General features: G+C 38.2%; 1 protein-coding gene across 1 annotated transcript in view; it reads right to left on the bottom strand.

Annotated features, from left to right (window-relative positions):
• Window positions 1-968: 968 nt before the first annotated feature.
• The window catches only part of tmem86a (transmembrane protein 86A), a 34,262-nt gene continuing 13,920 nt past the window's right edge, over window positions 969-21,310 (bottom strand). The window contains exon 3 of the mRNA XM_043706015.2: window positions 969-9,839. Within this exon, the coding sequence (XP_043561950.1) occupies window positions 9,406-9,839 (434 nt within the window). The 3' untranslated portion in view covers window positions 969-9,405. The remainder of the gene's footprint in view (window positions 9,840-21,310) is intronic.

Here is a 21,310-nt window from a genome sequence, read left to right on the forward strand (position 1 = left end):
ATAGGTTTAAAATAGGAGCAAGAAGAGGTTGAGGAAAGGCTTCCGGAGTCTGGGTTGATAGGATACTAAGATGATCGGGATACATCCAAGGACACTTAGGGAGGCAAGTGTGGAAATTCCAGACATAACCTTCCAATTTTCTTAGCTACAGATGTTGGTACCACAGTACTGGAGGAGAAGAAATGCTACAGTCTTGTTCAAAAAGGTGTGTAAAGTTAAATCTAGCTGCTGCAGGCCAGTCAGTTTAGCTTTGGTGGTCAGAAAGCTTTTAGAAACGATAATCTGGGACAAAATTATTGATCACTTGATTGTTTGTGTTTTAATTAATTAAAAGCAAATTGTGTTAACCAACTTAATTGAGCTTCTTGAGGAAGCCACAGAGAATTCATGAGGTCTACAAAGGCTATTTTATTAAATACCTTTTTGAAGTCTATGACATAAAAGGGACAATAGCAGTCTGGATTAGTTGGTTTGAGTGACAGAAAAAAAAGAGAATAGTGACCAATCATTTTTATTTTCCTACTGACTAGTCAAAGGCAATATAAAGAAAAGCCTTTCTAATGCAATGAGAAGTTATGATCCAGAATGCATTTGCTTGACAATATAGAGGAGGCAAATTCAATTATTGCTTTCAAAAGAGAATTGGATAAGTATCTGAAGAGAAGAAAAGAAATCACAAGGGAGGGTTAGCTAAATTGGTGTTGTTGACAGGTGGTTCAGACCTAATAAGTCAGATGGCTTCTTTCTTTGGTGTAACCATTCTATGATTCTATGCTTGATGATTGGCAGAGCATACAGCTGCTCAGTCAATGTTCACAGCTGACATTCACATGAATTAGAAACACCCAGGTGTAGTGCCAGGAGCACAGAACAGTAGCTCACTGAGGATTCAACAATTTAAAAGAATGGTATGAGATCATATTGACTGGTTAGGAGGGCCATTTAAGTAACAAGTGAAAAATACCAACTTGTTTTGTACGATTTATTAATAGATATTAGACAACCCATTGACATCAATGGAATACAGAATCATATATGGATGTAAAATGAGCTGCCATTCACTGCCATCCATTTTACACTATAGGTGAAGAACAATTTCACGGCATTACCTTTTACAATTAAAATAAACACTTTACAACAAAAGCAAAGACAAAAGCAAACTAGGATACAGAACATAAAATATACAAACCAAAAGGTAACTACCATCTGAATATTAAGATACAGATTATTCAATGCATGCACGGTGGTAATGTTGACAGGATATTTATATACAAGTTCAGTAACACTGTGTGCTAGTTGATCTATGGAATTATAGGATAGACAATATTGGTCAACTAATCATGAAATGGTCTATCATTGGCTGTTGTGCCCCAAAGTGAAATAATTGATACAGCAGTGGTTATTGCATGGTAGATGCATAGAGCTGTGTACAGATCCAGCAATTATAAAACTGAAAAGAATTATTAAAAGAAATAACTAACTATCTGAAGTAAGGTTATTACATTTTGCCGCAACTGTTTCCAGTCTAAACTGGGATGAATAGCAACCAGGCTTAAAGGAAACTGTACAGTAAAATGCAACATATCTTAAGATTGTTGACTGAGTTGATACTTTCCATTCTATTATACTGACGCTACAGCTAGATTCTCTTATTAATTATCAAAGGGCAGAAAGTCCAGTTCTTGTGTATTAGTGAAAACCCGGTATAAACTGTGCTTGCACTGTCCCTGCAATTAAGATTCACATTTAATTAAGATTCTACTTTAGCATACCAAAATAAAACACTTCAACCAACAGTCATTCAGCTAAGAAATTGAGTATTGGTACTGAATAGCAGCCATATTCCTCCAACTTTAAAGAAAAACTTTTAAAATTAAAAATGAAAAATCCACAAATACAATCATAACCCATTTAAGTATGCAAAACAGTTTCAAATCTTTATGTTTTGCTGCATTATATCTAAAAAGTTTTTTAGTTTTATCATAGGTACAGATTATGTTATTAAGATGGAAGGTCCTAACAGAGCATGCTTTGAAAGACAGTCAGCTTGCAATCTGCAGTTTTCTTGTATTAACATATGTGCTTCATACAAAAGTGTCGATCCTTAACCTTTTCAGGAAAGCCACACAACCCCCATTAAATACAAGTGAACACTCATCAGCGTAATGAAACAATCTAGGAATACCACTATAGTTTTTCACAAGGAAAGAAAGAGGACGTTACCATGCAAGTGCTTTTTGTACCAATTCGTAAAATTACTGAATAAGAACATGTTAAAACTTTTACCAATGATGCAGAGATCTAAAATAAACAAATATTTCCCCTCTTTTCTCATCTGTCCAGAGCCAGAGAAAAGCTGATTCCTCAAAATGGAAAACAGAAACTGTTCCTTTTTACCAAAATATTACTCTCCAATGTAACATATACTTTTCCTTTACTCGCTCTTCTAATACTGCACTGTACATATTTATATATAATTTATATATAAAATAAGCTCGGTTTTGGATTACAACGTCCCTGGGTATTAAAAAACTGGGATTAAAACATGAAAAATACTTCTGAGAAATATCACACTTCAGGCACTTAACACTAATCAAATTCTTCTGTCTGCTATTTTAACAAAGATTTGTTTCATTTAACCAGTTAATCATTTTGTTTAGATTGCAAATATATTAGACTTTCATATAATATGGAGCTGAAAATGTGTTGCTGGAAAAGCGCAGCAGGTCAAGCAGCATCCAAGGAACAGGAGAATCGACTTTTCGGGCATAAGCCCTTCTTCGGGAATCAGGCTTATGCCCGAAACGTCGATTCTCCTGTTCCTTGGATGCTGCCTGACCTGCTGCGTTTTTCCAGCAACACATTTTCAGCTCTGATCTCCAGCATCTGCAGTCCTCACTTTCTCCTTTCATATAATATAGTACATGTAGCAATAAGGTAGTAGTACATCTCAATACCAAGTATTTCAGCAAAGGTGGTGAAACCTTAGAGTACACGAATGCTAACAATGGTGAATCCAGCTATGTTTGGCCTCATTATCTTTCTTGTTATCTTCTCTTCAACAAAGTCAGTCAGGTTCCTGCATCTGAAATAAGGTGATGTTAGGTGAGAGCAGACAAGTGTTCTCAGCTGTGAAGTTCCTTATGACTGAGCAATCTGACGTTTATCTAGATCCACACTTGTGGAATGAGTAAATATAGAAGGATAGCTGGAGTCCACCTAACACTCCTTCAGCAACAATCCTCAATTCTAGACAAGTCAAACTCAAATGAAATAAAAAGGTGACGTTTGGTTCCCATGCACTTATGGAAATGTTTTATACTGAAAAAAGTAAATTATAAGACTAGAGAAGTTTAAAAAAGGACACTGTTTATCTTTGATTGTTTTGTGAGTCTATGAAATAAAGCACTAACCTATGTAAAAGAAAAATTGAAGATACAGAAAACCATTATGCAAGACTCTGTTGCTAATAGATGCAAACAATGAAGTGGAGTTCTGTACTCATCTGATCTGCCAGCTGTATACTACAAAACCTATTCTCAGAAAGCATCTCTTCTGCTACCAAACAAGGTGTATATAATGTATATATACAGTATATATAAAATAGTTGCTAGATTTGAAACTGAGACAGAGAGCTGAACAGTACCAGACAGCAGTTAAACATTCCCTTTTGCTCGAGTAAACTGTAAACATACACTGACACACAACTGTACACACATGCCAGACTATAGTGATTATTTCCCTTTAATCCAGAGTGCATTATTGATGCACAGCAGTTAATTGCACTCCTGCCATGTGCACATGCCATACATTATGCTGAGTGAATTGCATCTTTAAATTGGTACACTTTGTGCACATTAGGGCACTTCAAGACTATGTACACCACATTTTAGGTTTCTCATTGTTTGTTTCAAAGACTTGAAAAAGAAATAAAACAAATTAAGAGTATCACACACAGGGAGCACAAATACTTGTCCTACGTCTAACGAACAGATCAGAAGTATACCGCCATCAGCATACTGCAGTTCAGCTACGAAAGAACACACACTCCAACCTCTCGCAAAGCGCACTCAGCTGCCTACGTATGGAAGTGTAAGAAATTACATGTAAGAGTAGTCCCTAAAATAATACAGAAAAACATATTTAAATGATTAGAAGTCTAAACTAAACTGATTTATACTTGAAAGCAAGTGTTTACAACTGGCCTTAACCTTAGTAAGTTTATTCAGAGCTCCCATTCCGAATCAGAGTTAGTGGACTTTGAATGAAAAAGAAATAGACCGACTTCCTAGCTAGGTTAATGCATAAAGCATGACAAATTGACAGCATTTCCAATATGATCTTGTGGCTTCAAGAAAGGAGAGAGAAATTTAACAGAATGTTCCCACATAGTTGGGAAAATGTTTCATCTTTAATTTCTAAAATTCAATATAGCTTTTCTTTTTAAATACTGACTGTTTTCTGTATCATATGCTTACCTCTATTATAGAATATTGCCATTTTTCTCTCTTGACTTTGAATATTTGGCTTATTTCTTTCTGACCAGTGCACCAAAAACAGATTTAATTGGAAAAATATATCAACCTGATCTCCAAGATTTTTCTAAAATTCTCCACTTGAATAAAAATCAACTTCTAGTCTTAAGTTTTATGATTTACAAGGTTATTGGATTGGGAAACCTGCTTTACGCATGCCCCCTGAATTTTAGTTCCACTTAAGTTTGAAATTAAAACAAATTTCTGGAAGCAATTACTCTGTCTGGCAGCTTCTCTGCAGAAATAAACAGAATTAGCATTTCAGGTTAACCATTCTGATTAATGGTCAGCATCTAAAATATTAACCTGGAGTCAATAATGTTGGCCTATGTTGCTCTGACAAGGAAAATCAGGGGTGTGTGCACATACTTGTTTCATATTGATCTGAATGTTAGCTTGAAGCTAACATTAAAGAGATCTCACATTTCATTTCTAAACTTCCAAGTTTTTTTTGCCTCTCTCTTGCGTACATGGATATGATACAAGAAAATACTTTATTTAATAAGAGATATTTGTCTTATCTCTAATCTGACTTTTTTTTAAATCCATTGCAACCGTTCTTCCTCCCCTTACATTTGCAATATTATTGAGATCATGGCTCCTCTATATTTCCTTTCATCTTTCTCCCCCATTCTATGTTGAAATGAAAATTCATCAATCTCTCAGACTCTCATTCTTCCACATGAACACCAAGTTTTGGGTCTTTCAGAGCTCCCTCTCCCTCTGCCTTCCATCTCCCTGAAACAGAGTTTTCAGAAACTTAATGTTCATCTACTTTGCTTTTTTTTGTACTATTTTAAACTTTGGTGATGTCCTGCACTAGTTCTCCACCTAGGTTGGTATAATATTGTAGACTTAATACACAACAGTCCTATTCTACATACAAAATCTACATTATTAGTACCTTATTGTGTCTATTATTGTGTCCTCAACAGCTGAAATGTGCATGTCTTAATAGATTAAGTCTTTGTTTCTGGAGAAATGTCTTTATTATGTCATCTTGTGAATTGAAAAAGACAGTTTTGTTTATTATTATATTCAGAAAGATTATGGATATTATTGCTACAATACTTTCTACTGTGCTTTTACTGTCAGCACCAAGTACTCAGTTAATCCACACTCCCCTCAATAATATGCTTCAGTTCCAAAGTCACTAGAGCACTCAAATTATAGTGCACATCCTTTTTAATTCTCACCCTTCAGTTCTCTCTGCAAATTTGTCAATTTAATGCCAGCCACAATCACAATGGGAGTAGTTTTGTGCCATGTATCCCTGATTACTAGAGACTGAATTGAGACCTCCATTGTCCAGTACTCTTCCAGGCAGCAGACAACATGTAGTTTTTTGATACTCTTACACAAGATTCCATCCAGTGAATTTCAATTCAAATTCCAGAGTGAAAGACCAGTCCCTAACTTACTGCACCATTTACTTTCACATTGTTCATTGAATTTTACGATTTAATTAATGATTATAACCATTAATTTTTAATCAAATGAAGTGAATTATTTAACACATTGGGGTAAATCATGTTAACCAATACACTGCAATATTGTGCGCTACACATTTTGTGCAAAAAACTTCATTAGAACCTCAAAATATTCTTCTCTATTTTCTTCTCTGATGGAAGGACAGAACTTATAACTGCACCACCACAGCTTCTCTAACTGACACACTGCAAAGATTTCACACCCTTTCTGAAAACGAAAATCATAAGAGGTTTAATTTAAATGGTACTGTTTAAACTGTCATTAGTGTGCCTCTCACCAAAACTGATGAAAGCAAGATGCTTTTGTGGCTTATAACTCTATCTAAATCAGTTAATAGAGCTTATATTATCATTGCTTAATTTTAACCACCCATAATTCTAAAGATCAGTACCTCTGACTATTTCTAAAGAACATAGCCTACATATCATAGAGAGCTCACTACAGAATTTACAAGCTAACTATTCTTGATGCTTCAGCTAGATAATTTACTGAATCGCTCAGTAATGCAGAAAAGGAAATTTCCATGCTTGATATTGGCCTGTTGTGAGTTAACGTATCTCAGCTACAGCACTGTTAAATGCGTTACAATCAGTTTCAGCATACAGTCTGTAGAGATAGGAGACAATCACATACAGCTGTCTATATACTGCAGACACACAGTAGTTACACAGCAGTCTAAATACTGTAGGTACAACAGACAGTTACTAATGACTGTTTATATACTGTGGGTACATATACAGTAGTTCTATGACAATCTAAATACTGCAGGTAGAGGAGACAGCTATACACAGCAGTCTATATATTACAGGGACAGGAAATAGTTACATCTATCAATAGATCTAGTTCAGGAAATGTTTATATATGTAGATCTCTGTAATTCTCCTGTACCTACATGTTTCTGTGTGCATAGCTCTCTCCAATGAGCACAAACTGTCTTATCGATCTAATAGAGTCCTCAGTTTAGTAACACTTATGTTCTTAATGCACTGAAACCAATGGATGATATTTAGTTATAATGCCTATTATTCTTCCTTGGTGCTGCAACTTTACTCCACTCTCATGTGTAAGAAGGAAGCATTTTGGCTGAATAACTGAGAAAGGAGTAGGAAATAAAATTGTAAAATGGAAAACTGGGCTCTGACACACACCAATTAAAAATAAAAGCAAGTTCAGGGGCAATATCTTTTGTTCAGAATACTCCACTATCTCTAAGAGACACGTCCTAAAATTTCTGCGGTTCTTCAGCTCTGCAGCTTCTCTGGAGAGAAATGGCATTTTAAAAAAAAGAGTACTTGGAACAAAGAGCTCCCAGTGGCCTTTGCATAATTTCTTACAAATCCTTACAGTCATTCCTCAACCAAGAGTGCAAGTTATAAATGGCGTGGTACTGAATAAGCAACCAAGTACATTCAATTGGAGAAATGGTAATAGAGGAGTGACACTTTCAGATTCTCTGACAGTTTCTTCTTGATACAAGGAAAACCTATTGAATTTAAACACAAGCAGAAAAAATATGAAGTTTCAAATTAACTGTGAACAGCAAGTGGCTTTAACTTGTTAAGGTAATGAATAGCTAAAATGCACAAACCATGAAGGATTCAGATTTGATCCTCAGTCTGTTTGGAATTACCAGGAGTTCCAGAGTTCCTGAGCATCTCTGGATGGAGATGGAGATATACAAAAAAGAAAATATCACTGATTGCTATTCAGCAATGTCTGTTGGAAAGACTGCATGTGAGGCCACAAGTTGAGAGCAAGAATAAGATCAGCTGTGATACCACTGTAGTCAAGTGTCTTTTTATCACCCAATGTAACAGATAACACTCACTACACCAGCTTACTCATGGCTGCTTGATAAGGACTAGACTGTTACAAGTCTTTGAACCATACCCCAGCTTGAGTCAACACCTTCAAAAACTGGGAAGAAAAAATTCAGAGGACAATTACAATACATAAGTTTGCAATTTTAAAGTAAAGTATTTGATCTTTATATTTTGGTACTCTTTCATTCTGAACTTCAATTCTGTGGAATGCTGCAGGGCAAAAGTAGAGTGTGGAAGTGACTTTCTGAATACATGATACTAGCAGCCTCAACCATCAGTTACTTGTTTCTGAATTTAAGTGCTCTACTTCCCTCAATCTTCTCTCGTTTGGCAATGGTCGCCATCACAAATACTTATTTATGAAATTATTCTCTACACAGACACTGCAGTGTGGGTTAGCACCAGAACATATGGAATGCCAGCACGGCCATGTTGAACTTCCCCCTAAGTCACATTACAGTAAAGGGTAGATTTTCCCACAGCACCTGGTCTATGACACTGAAAATAGGTTATTATTTAAAAGGATTGAAATGTACCACATTTTATAAAGGAAAAATGTGCCATCACAATTTAAAATTAGGTCCCTCTAGTCACTGCAAGCATTACCCAGGGTATGAGCAATACATGCATGAATCAGTATATAGCAATTTGTACATCAAAAACAAAACATTACAGAAATTACAACACAGAAAATCATCACTTGGCCATCAAACTTGTGTCTGTTCTTCAACTGGCGGTGCCTATTTTAATCCCATTTCCCTAATATTTCCCTGAAGCGAAGAATACTTTGTACAAGAGGTAGGTTCTGTATCATGTGAATCAGGGCCAGAATGATCTCTTGGACAATTCTGATTACCTCAGGAGGTCACAAAGGAATTTTTCCTATTGCCCCTACCACTCCCATTATCTGGCCTGGATTTCTCTCTGGTTTCTCGCCTCTCCCAGAAAGATGGGATGGGAATGTGCTCACTGTGTTGTGCAAGACATCATATCTATTTGGGAATGGACCAAGAGACCTTTTCTGGTTTGTCATTTTCCAAAATGTTCATTCATCCTTTCTTTTACATTTTTCCCTTTCAAATATCTTCCAATTCCCTTTAAATGTCATTATAGTTTCAACCAACTGATATCAGTCATAACTCCTCCAAATATTACAAGGGCATTTCATAACATTGTTAATAAGAATGACTCTGAAATTAACAATGTCATAGAATTCAATGCAAAATCTGCTCATTCTCTGATTCTAGGGATAATAACTGAAATAAATTTGGACCATTTCTATCTCCTTACTCATGGGAAAGAAGTTCACAACAAAACAAAGAGTGCAGTATGATGAGAACATCTAGCCAGAGTTCAGTTGGAGTGTTGTCTGCCCTGGTTTTAACTACAGCACTTACACCTTTCTTACTGCAGAGGTAACAATAAACTAACATAGAAGCAAACCAATGAAAATAAATCTTGTGGTTCGAAACCAGATCACACCATAATTTCCAGGTTTCTGTGCCCATGGAACTCAGGAATACTTTGTTACATTATTGACAGAGCAGGTTTGTCCCTCAGTTCATCTCCCTGATATTCCTATCATTATCGTCCTTGCATTCCACAACTGACAGGGAAATAAGCATCTGGGCAGCATAGTAAGTGGCCATGATGATGGCCCGGGAGTAAGGCACAGGAAAGCAAAACTTATTGACAGCGATGGTGAGGTCAGATACCATGAAGAGTACGGCTCCAAGGCAGGCACAGAGTTTGGTCCATGTCCAGAGGTCGTTGAAAAGCTGCACCCCTGCAATGGCTCGCCAGCCCATGAATCCAATCAGAGCGATGTAAACTGCCACCAGGTAGGTGAAGGGACCGGAAAGATATGGGTAGAGCAAGCAGTAAGATATTCCACAAATAACCACCACCCCACAGCCAGGTTCAGGATTCAGTGGCTTCATTCCAAAGGCTGAGGTGTAGAGAATGTGCGTAATTGCAAACATGAGCAGGCCTGAGGAGTCAAAAACAAAGCAGAGTGAATAAAACAACTTTTGGATTAAAAATATAAAGATCAGAATTAAATAAAAAATTTCAACACTGGAATTTAAAATAAAGATAGGAGATTTTAAATGTTTTTCAAAATTCCTCTGTTGATAAATAAACTTTTTGGAATGGGACAGTCAGTCATTTCGGTTCAAAAAGGTTCCTGGTTTGATTTACAAACTGCTGTAAGTTGGCTAACCAAACGCTGGCAATATGACTAGTTTCAACACTTATTGGTTCGAGGGACAAAATTGAAAATTCAACCATGGTTCCCACGACACTGAGCCCTGCTCATAAACAGAGTGCCATAAGCTCGGGTCAAGAAAAAGGAGGCATATTTCAGGTAGAGACAGCTGGGATCAAGTGAATTCCTAGAGGAGTATAAGGGCAGTCGGAGTATAATTAAGAGGGAAATTAGGAGGGCAAAAGGGGAACATGAGATAGCTTTGGTAAATACAGTTAAGGAGAATCCAAAAGATATCCTATAAGTACATGAAGGGAAAAGAATAACTTGGGAAAGAACAGGGCCACTTAAAGATCAACGTGGCCATATATGTGAAATCACTGGAAATGTGTGATTCTAAACGAATACTTCACATCAGTATTTACTGAGGAAAGGGATATGGAAGCTAGGGAAATAAATAGTGATATCTTGAAAGGAGTTCATATTACAGAAGAGGAGGTGTTGAAGGTCTTAAAACATGAAGGTACATAAATCCCTAGGACCTGCTCAGGAGTTTTGCAGAACTTTGTGGGAAGCTAGGGAAGAGGCTATTGAGCCCTTTGCTGAGTTAATTAGAATCATCGACAATCAGGGGTGAAGTGCCGGAAAACTGGACGTTGGCTAATCTCGTACCATTATTTAAGAAAGGCTGTAAGGCAAAGCCAGGGAACTACAGACTGTCGAGCTTTACGTCTGTGCTGGGTAAGTTTTTGGAGGTGGTTCTGACGGACATGATTTACATGCATTTGGAAAGGCAAGGACTGATTAGAGATAATCAACATGGCTTTGTGCATGGGGAATCATGCCGCACTAACTTGATTGAGATTTTTTTAAAAGAGGTGACAAAGAGGTGATAAAGGCAGAGCAGTAGCCGTTGCCTATATAGACTTCAACATTCGTTAAAGTTCTGCATGGTACAGAACACCTCCGGAATACTCGCACGAAGCAATCAGTCAACCTGTGGCTGAACACTAACTCCCCTCCCACTCCCCCAAGAACATGCAGGTCCTGGGCTTACTCCATCGCCAAACCCTTACCATTCGCCTCATCTTCCACCTTGTGACCCTCCAACTACATGGGATCAATGTGAATTTCATCAGTTTCCTTATTTCCCCTTCCTCCATCTTATCCCAGATCCAACCTTCCAACTCCATACTGCCTCTTGACCTGTCCTGGCCGCTGTCCTTTTCCAATACATACTCTCGACTCTGATCTCCAGCATCTGCAGTCCTGACTTTCTCTAAAGGGAGGAGTGCTGGGTCCACTGTTTTTCATCAGTTATATAAATGATTTAGATGTGAATATAGGAGGCATGATTAGTTCGTTTGCAGATGATACTAAACTAGGTGGTGCAGTGGATAGTGAAGAAGATTATCTGAGAGTACAAGGGGACCTTGTTCAGATGGTCAATGGGCCAAGGAATGGCAGAAGGAGTTTAATTTAGATAAATGTGAGGGCTGCATTTTATATGGCAAACAAGGGCAGGACTTATACAGTAAATGGCAGGGTCATGGGAAATGTTGCTGAACAAAGACCTAGGCATGCAGATGTATAGTTCCTTGAAAGTTGAGTCACAGGTAGACAGGTGGTGAAGAAGGTTTTTGGTGTGCCTTCATTGGTCAGAATACAGAGTAAAAGACTGGCGAGTCATGTTGCAGCTACTTTTGTGAGGTCATTTGTGAGGCTACTTTTAGAATACTGCATATGATTCTGGTTGTCCTTTGATAGGAAAGATGTTGTTAAATTCGAAAAGGTTCAAAAAACTTTACAAGTATATTGCTGCGACTGGAAGGTTTGAATTATACAGAGAGGCTGAATAGGTTGGGTTTTTTTTCCCTGGAGCGTCAGAGGCTGAAGGGTTACCTTATAGAAGTTTATAAAATCATAAGAGCCATGAATAGGGTGAATAGCCACGGTATTCTTCCTAGGGTGGGGGGAGTCTAAAACGAGAGGACAAAGGTTTAAGGTGAGAAGAAAAAATTTAAAAAGGACCTCAGGGGTAACTTTTTCACATGGAGGGTGGAGTGTGTATGGAATGAGCAGCCAAGGGAAGCGATGGAGGTGAGTACAATTACAACATTTAAAAAGCAACTGGTATATGAATAGGAAGGGTTTAGAGAGGTATGGGTCAAATGCTGGGACTAGATCAAACTGGGATGTCTGGTCAGCCTGGACGATTTGGAACAAAGGGTCTGCTTCCGTGTTGTATGAATCTATAAGTTTATAAATGGGATTACTGTGATATTGAATAACTAAGCAATACACGCAGTCCATAGTTGCAACTTAGGCATTTGCAAGATGTACCAAGAGGGTGTAACATATTAGCATGTTAGCTAACAAGCAGATGGGAGCAAGGATAAATGGATCATTTTTGGGCTGGCAAATATTTAGATTAAATGCCACAGAGATCAGTGCTGCAGCCTCAACCAGTTCAAATTTACATTAATGACTTGGATGAAGGGACCAAATGTATGGTAGGTAAATTTGCAGATGACACAAAGATAAGTGAAATGAACATACAGACACTACAAAGGGATATACACTGGTTTAGTGTGCGGGGCAGGAATTTGGCAGTTGAGATATAAGATGGGAAAATGTGTACTTGTCCATTTTGGTAGGAGAAATTGAAAAGCATTATATAATCTGAATGGGGAAACACTACAAAACTCTGTGCACAGAGTTTGTAGCAGGTGCAGCAAGTGATTAGGAAGGGAAATGCAACGTTGTTTTTATTTAAAAGGATTTCAATAATAAAAAATAGGGATGTGTTGATGTAACTGTACACTGCCTTTTGATAGAGCATATCTGGAGTACAGTTTGGTTTCCTTACTCTTAAAAAGATACAATAGCATTAGAAACTGTTCAGAAGAGACTGACTTGACTGAATCCTGAACTGAAGGAGTTATCTCATAAAAGGAAAATCTGTGCAGGTTAGACTTATACCCATTAGAGCACAGAAGAATGATCTTATTTAAATATACAAGCTCCTGAAGGAACTTGACAAGGTGGTTGCTAAGAGGCTGTTTCCCTTCATGAATTGAGGCTAAACAAGCAGAGGCATTTTAAAAATTAGGGGCCATCCATTTAAAATTAAGATGAGGAAAAAGACGGAGAAAATTTATGATGAAACAAGAAAGGAAGGTGTAAGGTTGAAAAGCTGTAACCAGTGGGGTTCCACAGTGATCAGTGCTGGGAGCACAACTGTTTTCAATACATATTAATGATTTGGGAGGAAGGAAGCAAATGTAACAAAGCCAAGTTTGCAGAAGACATAAAAATAGGTGGAAAGGCAAGTTGTGAGAGGGATACAAAGAGACATTGATAGGTTAAATGAGGTGGCAAAATGTTTGGAAATGGAGTATAATGTGGGAAAATATGAAGTTGTTTGTTTTGGAAGAGGGAACAAAAGAACAGAGTATTACCCAAATGGAGAAAAACATCATAAAGTTGCAACACAGAGGGACTTCAGGGTACTGAAACAGAAAGATAAAATACAGGTGCAGCAGGTAATCAGGATGGCTAATGGAATGGTGGCCTCTATTTCAAGCAGATTGGAGAAGAAAAGGGAAGTCTTTCTACAAGAGAAGGTGGTACTCAAACTACTGGACCTATGCCTCACAACACACTTCACATTCAACAACCAAATATATGAACAAATCAACGGTACACCCATGGGCTCACCCATCTCTGGACTCATAGCAGAAGCGGTAATGCAAAAATTAGAACAAACAGTCTTACCACAAATTCAACCCCAACTCTGGGTCAGGATATGTGGATGACACCTTTGTAATAATTAAAAACACAGAAATAGAGAACACACACTGGATCATCAACGCCACGCTCACAGGAATCCGATTCACTAGAGAGGAAGAAAAGGACAACCAACTCCCATTCCTAGACGTGATAGTACAGAGAACACCGAACGGAGAATTCATCACAAAGGTATACAGGAAAGCCACATACACAGACCAAGTCCTGAACTACGAAAGCAACCACCCCAACACATACAAAAGAAGTTGCATCAAGACACTGTTCAAAAGGGCCACAACACACTGCAGTACACCAGAACTGCAAAAAGAGGAAGAAGAACACCTATACAATGTATTCGCCAAAAACGGATACCCCCGCAATTTCATCAACAGATGCCGAAGGGAAAGACAACGGAATGAGGACATGCCAAAACCCAAAGGTCTAGCCATACTATCATACATCAAGAGCATTTCCGAACTGACAGCCAGACTACTGCGACCACAAACCAACAGCCACTCTCAGACAACAACTCACCAGCACAAAGGACCCGATACCCAGCATGAGCAAAACCAATGTAGTGTACAAAATCCCATGCAAGGACTGCACAAAACACTACATAGGACAAACAGGAAGACAGCTAACGATCCGCATCCATGAACACCAACTAGCCACGAAAAGACACGACCAGCTATCCTTAGTAGCCATACACGCAGATGACAAGCAACATGAATTCGACTGGGACAACACTACTATTATAGGACAAGCCAAACAGAGAACAGCCAGGGAATTCCTAGAGGCATGGCACTCATCCACAGATTCAATCAATAAGCACATCGACCTGGACCCAATATATTGACCACTGTAGCGGACAGCTGGAACTGACAACCGGAAGCGGCAGATTCAAACCACTACAAATGCCGGAGGAAAGATCACAGAAGCGCTTCACAGGAGGCTCCCAAGCACTGAGGATGTCACCTAGACAGGGGATGAAACGTCTGCAACACAAATTCCCAGCTCGGCGAACAGAACCACAAAAACGAGCACCCGAGCTACAAATCTTCTCACAAACTTTGAAGTAGAAGGTACTAGTAAAACCAAGTCTGGAGTACTGTGAGCAGTTTTGATTTCCCTTATTTAAGGAACAATGTTATTTCATCGGAGGTATTTCAGAGAGCGTTCAGTAGGATGATCTCTGGTATGCAGAGATGTCTATGAGCAAAGGCGAGAAAGTTTGGGACTCTACGTATTGGGAATTGAGAGAGTGAAAGGTGAGTTCGTTGAAACATTAAGGTGCTTGACAGAGTAAATGCTGAGAAGATGTGGAAAGGAGGTTTCTTCTTGAGGGAGAACTTAAAACTAGGGACCATTGTTGAAAAGGAAGAGCAATTCGTTTATGAGAAACGAGAGCACAAGTTCTTTCTCGGAAGGTATGAATCTTTGGAAATCTCTGTCAAAAGTCAGTGGGAGTCAGAGTCATAGAGATGTACAGCATGGAAACAGACCTGTCCATGCCGACCAGACATCCCAACCCAATCTAGTCCCACCTGCCAGCATCCGGCCCATATCTCTCCAAACCCTTCCTATTCCTATACCCATCCAAATGCCTTTTAAATGTTGCAATTGTACCAGCCTCCACCACATTCTCTGGCAGCTCATTCCATACAAATACCACCCTCTGTGTGAAAAAGTTGCCCCTTAGGTCTCTTTTATATCTTTCCCCTCTCACCCTAAACCTATGTCCTCTAGTTCTGGACTCCCTGACTCTCGGGAAAAGACTTTGTCTATTTATCCTATCCATGCCCCTCATAATTTTGTAAACCTCTATAAGGTCACCCCTCAGCCTCTGGCACTCCAGGGAAAACAGCCCCAGCCTGTTCAGCCTTTCCTTACTGCTCAAATCCTCCAACCCTGGCAACATCCTAGTAAATCTTTTCTGAACCCTTTCAAGTTTCACAACATCTTCCCGATATTGATCCGTCCTGAAAGTCCCATCTAGCCTGGCTGCAAAGGTTGCCCATTCTGGTTTCGGGCCTAAATATTCAGGCTATCTGGCAACAGATGGTCCACTTAATCCAAAAGTGTGTAATAAAATAGACTCACGCAACTCTGGTCTTGCTCTACTACTGAGGGACACCTAGGTTCTGGGCTGAAAGCTTCAACTATTTAACTCCATAAACTATAGAGTAACATAATATACAAATGTAAATTTGAACAAATGAATACATTGTCAGTAAATGTATGATTAGCATGTGCTGGTTGGCAAATGGCCAGCACATACTTTAGGTCTGTGAGCAGTCTCCTTTTTTCTCTCCTACTTAATAAGTTGTGACATTCAGTTGTTGGGAGAGTTTATTGGAGAATCCCCATCAATCATCACTGGGTTCCACACTTTGATAACAATAGTTCAAATTGCCATTTGTCCTTTTGTACCCCACCTGCTAACTGCCACACTTGAATGTCATGGTTTTATTGGGTTATATGGGCAGAACACCATCCTCACACTTGCCAGGTCTGGTGGGAGAATCACACATATCCTGGGTAAACAAGCGCTTTCAAAAGTTGAATGGTGATCGTTACAATGCCCCTTGCATGTGCTTACATTCCAGATAAAAAAAGATCAAGTTGGCATGTATTTCTGATACAATTCAATATCTGGTATCCCAGATGTGCTCTCTTCCTCAATTCTCTTCTGTTATTAATAGTTGATTATTTTTTCAATTATGAATCCTAGACTGAACTTTGACTAACCTGGAATATTTTTAAAGCAGAGGTAGATAGATTCTTGGTGAGCAAGGGGTAAAAGGTTATCAGGAGGTAGATGGGAACATGGAATGAACATTGGAATAATCAGATCAGCTATGATCTTACTGAATGAGGGAAGCAGGGAATGAGTGGCCTATTGTTGCTCCCAACTCCCACATGCCTTGTTGCCTTGGAAGTTGACTTCTTTAAAGTGATCATTCAATTTCCTTTTGATATTCTCCACTGTTTACAGTTGCACCACTGCTGACATCACACAGGCTGAAAAACAACACCATCGCCATGACTTACTGCCTTCTGTCCTTAAGCTAATTCTTTTTTTCGAATTGAATACTGACCGTCCAAAGTCTCAATTTTGTAAATCACTTTAATTTTCTGATTTAACTGCATCAATATCATAGATATCCATATTTTGCCAACATTTATATGGATAGAGCTAACTAACCAAGTATGATCAGCTGAGATGCTAATCCTAATAATGTAAATGTAAACGATCTAAACATAAATCTTGTTAGGTCTTTTTGTGATACTTGTCAAATGATTTCTTAAAATCCATATACACAACATCCACAACATTCCCTTCACCAACCTTTTCTGTTATTTTGGCAAAAATAAACAAAGTTATTTATTAGATAGAGCCTAGCCTGTCCAATCCTCTCATAAAACGACCCACCCATTCTAGATATCACTCCAGTAAACCTTCTCTGAATTGCTTTGAATGCAATGGCATCTTTCCTTAAATAAAGACACCAATGCTGTGCACAGTACTTCAGAGGTAGTCTCAATCATACCCTGTATGACTAAAGCATAACTTCACTAATTTGTATTCAATTCCCAACTGAATTTCAATCTATGCACTAGAACATAGTCTCAAATGTTTGCAATCTCTCTCCTTAACTAAGTGTTTTCCTATTTTTCCTGCTAGAATGGACAATTTACATTTTCCCATTTTATTCTCAATTTGCTAGATCTTTGCTGATGCAATTAACCTATCTATATCCCAATTTAGTCTTGTTATGTCCCCTTTACAACTTACTTTCCTACCTATCTTTATAGGCAAATCATCAGTAAATACTGAAAAATACATTCAGTATTTTCAAATCATTAATATAAATTCTAAATGATTGAGGGCACAGCACTGATCCTTGTGGTATACCACTCGTTATAACTTGCCAACCAGAAAATCATCATTTTATTCCTGTGCTCTGTTTCTTGTTACCAGCCAATCTTCTATTTATGCAATATACACCATAAGCTCTTATTTTCATAATAATCTTTGACATGCATGTTATCAAATTCCTCCTGGAAATACAAGTACATAAATTCCATTTATGTATAGCAGCTGTTATTTTCTTAAGGAACTCCAATAAATTGGTTGTAAAAGAGAAATCATGATTAACCAAGTTGTCAATGCCTGATTACCTTGAAATTTCTCAGCACCCTACTATAACATCGTTAATAATAACTTCTAATGTTTCGCCTAAGGTAGATGTTAAGTTAACTGATCTGTAATTTCTCACCTCCTATCTCTCTCCTTTTTTGAATACAGGAGTTCCTTTCACTATTTTTCAAATTACTGAAACCTTCCCCAAATCTAGGGAATTTTGGAATATTAAATCCTATGCATCAACTGACTCAATACAATGTTTTTATTGAAGACTCTAGGGTGAAGTCCATCAGAACCCAGAGATGTATCAACCTGAAAGTCCAATACTTTGATCAGCGCTTCCCTAGTGATTTTGATCATCTTGAGTACCTCCTACCTTTACATTGCTTCATTTATAGCATTTTCTGTTCTAATTTGTTATTTGCAATGTGTAGAATGGAAACTGATGCAAAATACCTGGTAATGGATTAGCCATTTCCTTAATTTTCCTTTCTAATTTCCCAGGCTCACTTTCTATAGGACAGGTTCTCACTAACTTTTTAAAAAAATATTTATAGAAATACATAAAACCTCTTTTTATGTTTCTAGCTAGCTTTCACTCATTTTAATTTTTGTCTTTTTTTGTTTATTCTTTACTTTTTTTTAAAAATATCGTGTCCAATCTTCTGACCTACCACCCATCCTTGCACAATTATATGCTTTCTCTTTCAGTTGAATACTACCTTTAACTTTTAATTAAGCACAGTCCTCTCACTGGATTTTTTCTTTCTTGTTAGAATTTTCCCATTCTGTACTTTCTGAAGCATCCCCATAAACGTCTGCCCTTGAATCTCAATTGACCTATCCTTTAATTAAATTTGCCTGCTCACTTTAACTAGCTCTGCGTTTACGCACTCATAGTTGACATTATCTAAGTTTAAAATACTAAGCTTTGACCCTTTTTTTCTCTCCCTCTAACCAAATGTAAAAGTCAATCATATTATGGTCCCTGTTCCCTGCAAAGTAATTAATTAAACCTGTCACAATGTACAATATCAGGTTAGTATAGTCTGCTGTCTGGTTGCCTCCAAAATACATTCGCTAACTTCCTCATTCTACTTTTGTCCACCTGATTTTTCAAGTCTACTTGTAGATTAAAATCCTCATGCTGTACCTTTGTCACTTTCACATAATTTCCTCCTTTGTACTCCATCTTACCATGTCATTATTACTAAAGGAACCTGAACATCTTCCCCACGTGACTTCTTGCTTACATGGTTTCTCATCTCCATCCAAACTACTTCTCATAGAAGTGTCCTGAATTTATGTCACCCCTCTCGATTATGTAAACCATAATTAACAGATCCACACCTCCACCTTTTCCAGCTTCCTAAATGTCATTAACCCTTCAACATTCATCTCTTAACCTACGTCATCCTGCCACTACATCTCTGTAAAGGCTATTTGAATCATACTTCTTTATTGTCAACTGGACTATCAATTCATATGTTTTAAGTGATACATGTATTTAGATGCAGAAACTTTACTTTTGTCCTTTTACTACTTTTGTAGCCTCTTGCCTTATCTGTTGCCTTTATACTCTTTATGTCTTATTGTCACATACTTTGTGATTTCCCAATTGCCCTCTTATTTTTTGATTTATCACATTGTCCAAAATGTGATCCCTTGCCCCCACTATTTAGTTTAAAATCCTCCCTACTTATTTCCAAGTGAGAGACTATATACAGAAGAAAACCATGCTCTTGACCCTGCCCTACAAATCTGATATAGAACGAAGAGTACTCTGATGTGGGGCACTCTCTCAGTTAGCATCTTGTATCATCTGCAAAGAGGGAATGCCTAAGGGGATATGGAGAGACTCTATGAGATTTGGAATCTGGAGTTAGAGGAAGAAATCACGTCAGAAATGTGGGAGGATATATGGGGGAAATGTAAAGAAGATTTCAATATGCAATAGGGCACAAGCAATGCAATTGGAGATCCTCCATAGGGCCCATATAGTGCTAGAGAGACGAGCAAAGTTTAAGAAAGAATCTTCCCCAAAATGTCCCAAATGTAAAAACAGTGTTGGCACCCTTACACATTGCCTCTGGTCCTGTTACAAGATCAGTGGGTATTGGGGGACTATAGTGAGTGAACTGGAGGGGATTTTGGGAATGAAAGCTCGGGAGGATCAGTGTCCCTCCTCTTAGGACTACTGAATCTTCCCTCTTTGGACGAGCTTAGGAGGAGATTATTCAATATTCTGACATACTGTTCGAGGAAATACATCCTAATGAATTGGTTAGCAGAAAAGTCACCAGGTCTTGTACGATGGGTGCAGACTTGTGATAGAGCATGAGCCTCAGGATTACCTGACAAGTATGGTGCACCATGGAATGGAGAAATTTTAGAAGAAATGGCGGCCCTTTCTAAATTACATAGACATGGATTTGTCGGCGGTATTGATAAGGGCCTTTGTATAGCTACGAGGGCCGTATGTGGCGGTCCAGGGCCCCGGGGCAGGGGGTTGGGGAGGCCCAGTAAATACGGGTATAATCACTGTTGCCCCCATGGATGGCAGCCTTGGTGGAAGTGTGGCGAGTGGAGTAAATGTAATATAGTACAATGTCGTGTAATTTAATTTCGGTGGATTGAAATTTAATTTAATGCTATTCTATTTAATTTAAGTTTGTGTTAGTTTAGTTTAAGTTAAGTAAATAAGAGTCGACTACAACCAGGAGAATAGTAGGCAGTTTATTGTTAACGTTATTGTAATATAACACAATAGTGCGATATTCCCACTTTTCTCTATCTTCGTAGTTTAATACCTTTGTTTTTTTTTGGTTTGTGTTTTTTTCCGTATAAAAAAGAAAAGATTTTTTTCAATAAATACAAGAAAAATAAATCCACCCTACTTGAGTCATAATGAGAGTCACTAAAACATTAGTGGAAGTATTGTTTCGGAGTAAACCATCCCAAACATACAGCCCTCAATTCCCCTCAGAATTGGTGCTAATGCCCCAGAAACCAGAACCCATTTTTCCCCACATCAGTCTTTGAGCATCATATTCATTTTTCTAATCTCGTTTGCCCTGCATCAATTTCAAGATATAACTACTTTTGAGGTCCCCTTAATGTAGTGCCTTGCTCCTCATAATAACTACATTGTAATCTTTCCTCGTCAAGCCTGCTATTGGTTCATGACCAGGATGACTGTATTCTCTCTGTCCCAAAACAAGTTCCTCTTCAGCCTGGAATTTGGCACCAGGCAGCAACATAGCCTTCTGAACTTTCACTCTTCCCTGTATTGTCAACCCCCCATCATGATACTGTCCTT

Source organism: Chiloscyllium plagiosum, unplaced genomic scaffold, assembly GCF_037043375.1.
Source record: "Chiloscyllium plagiosum isolate Xiang-an unplaced genomic scaffold, Cpla_swu_hap1 HiC_scaffold_18, whole genome shotgun sequence".
In the NCBI taxonomy this organism is placed as follows: domain Eukaryota; kingdom Metazoa; phylum Chordata; class Chondrichthyes; order Orectolobiformes; family Hemiscylliidae; genus Chiloscyllium; species Chiloscyllium plagiosum.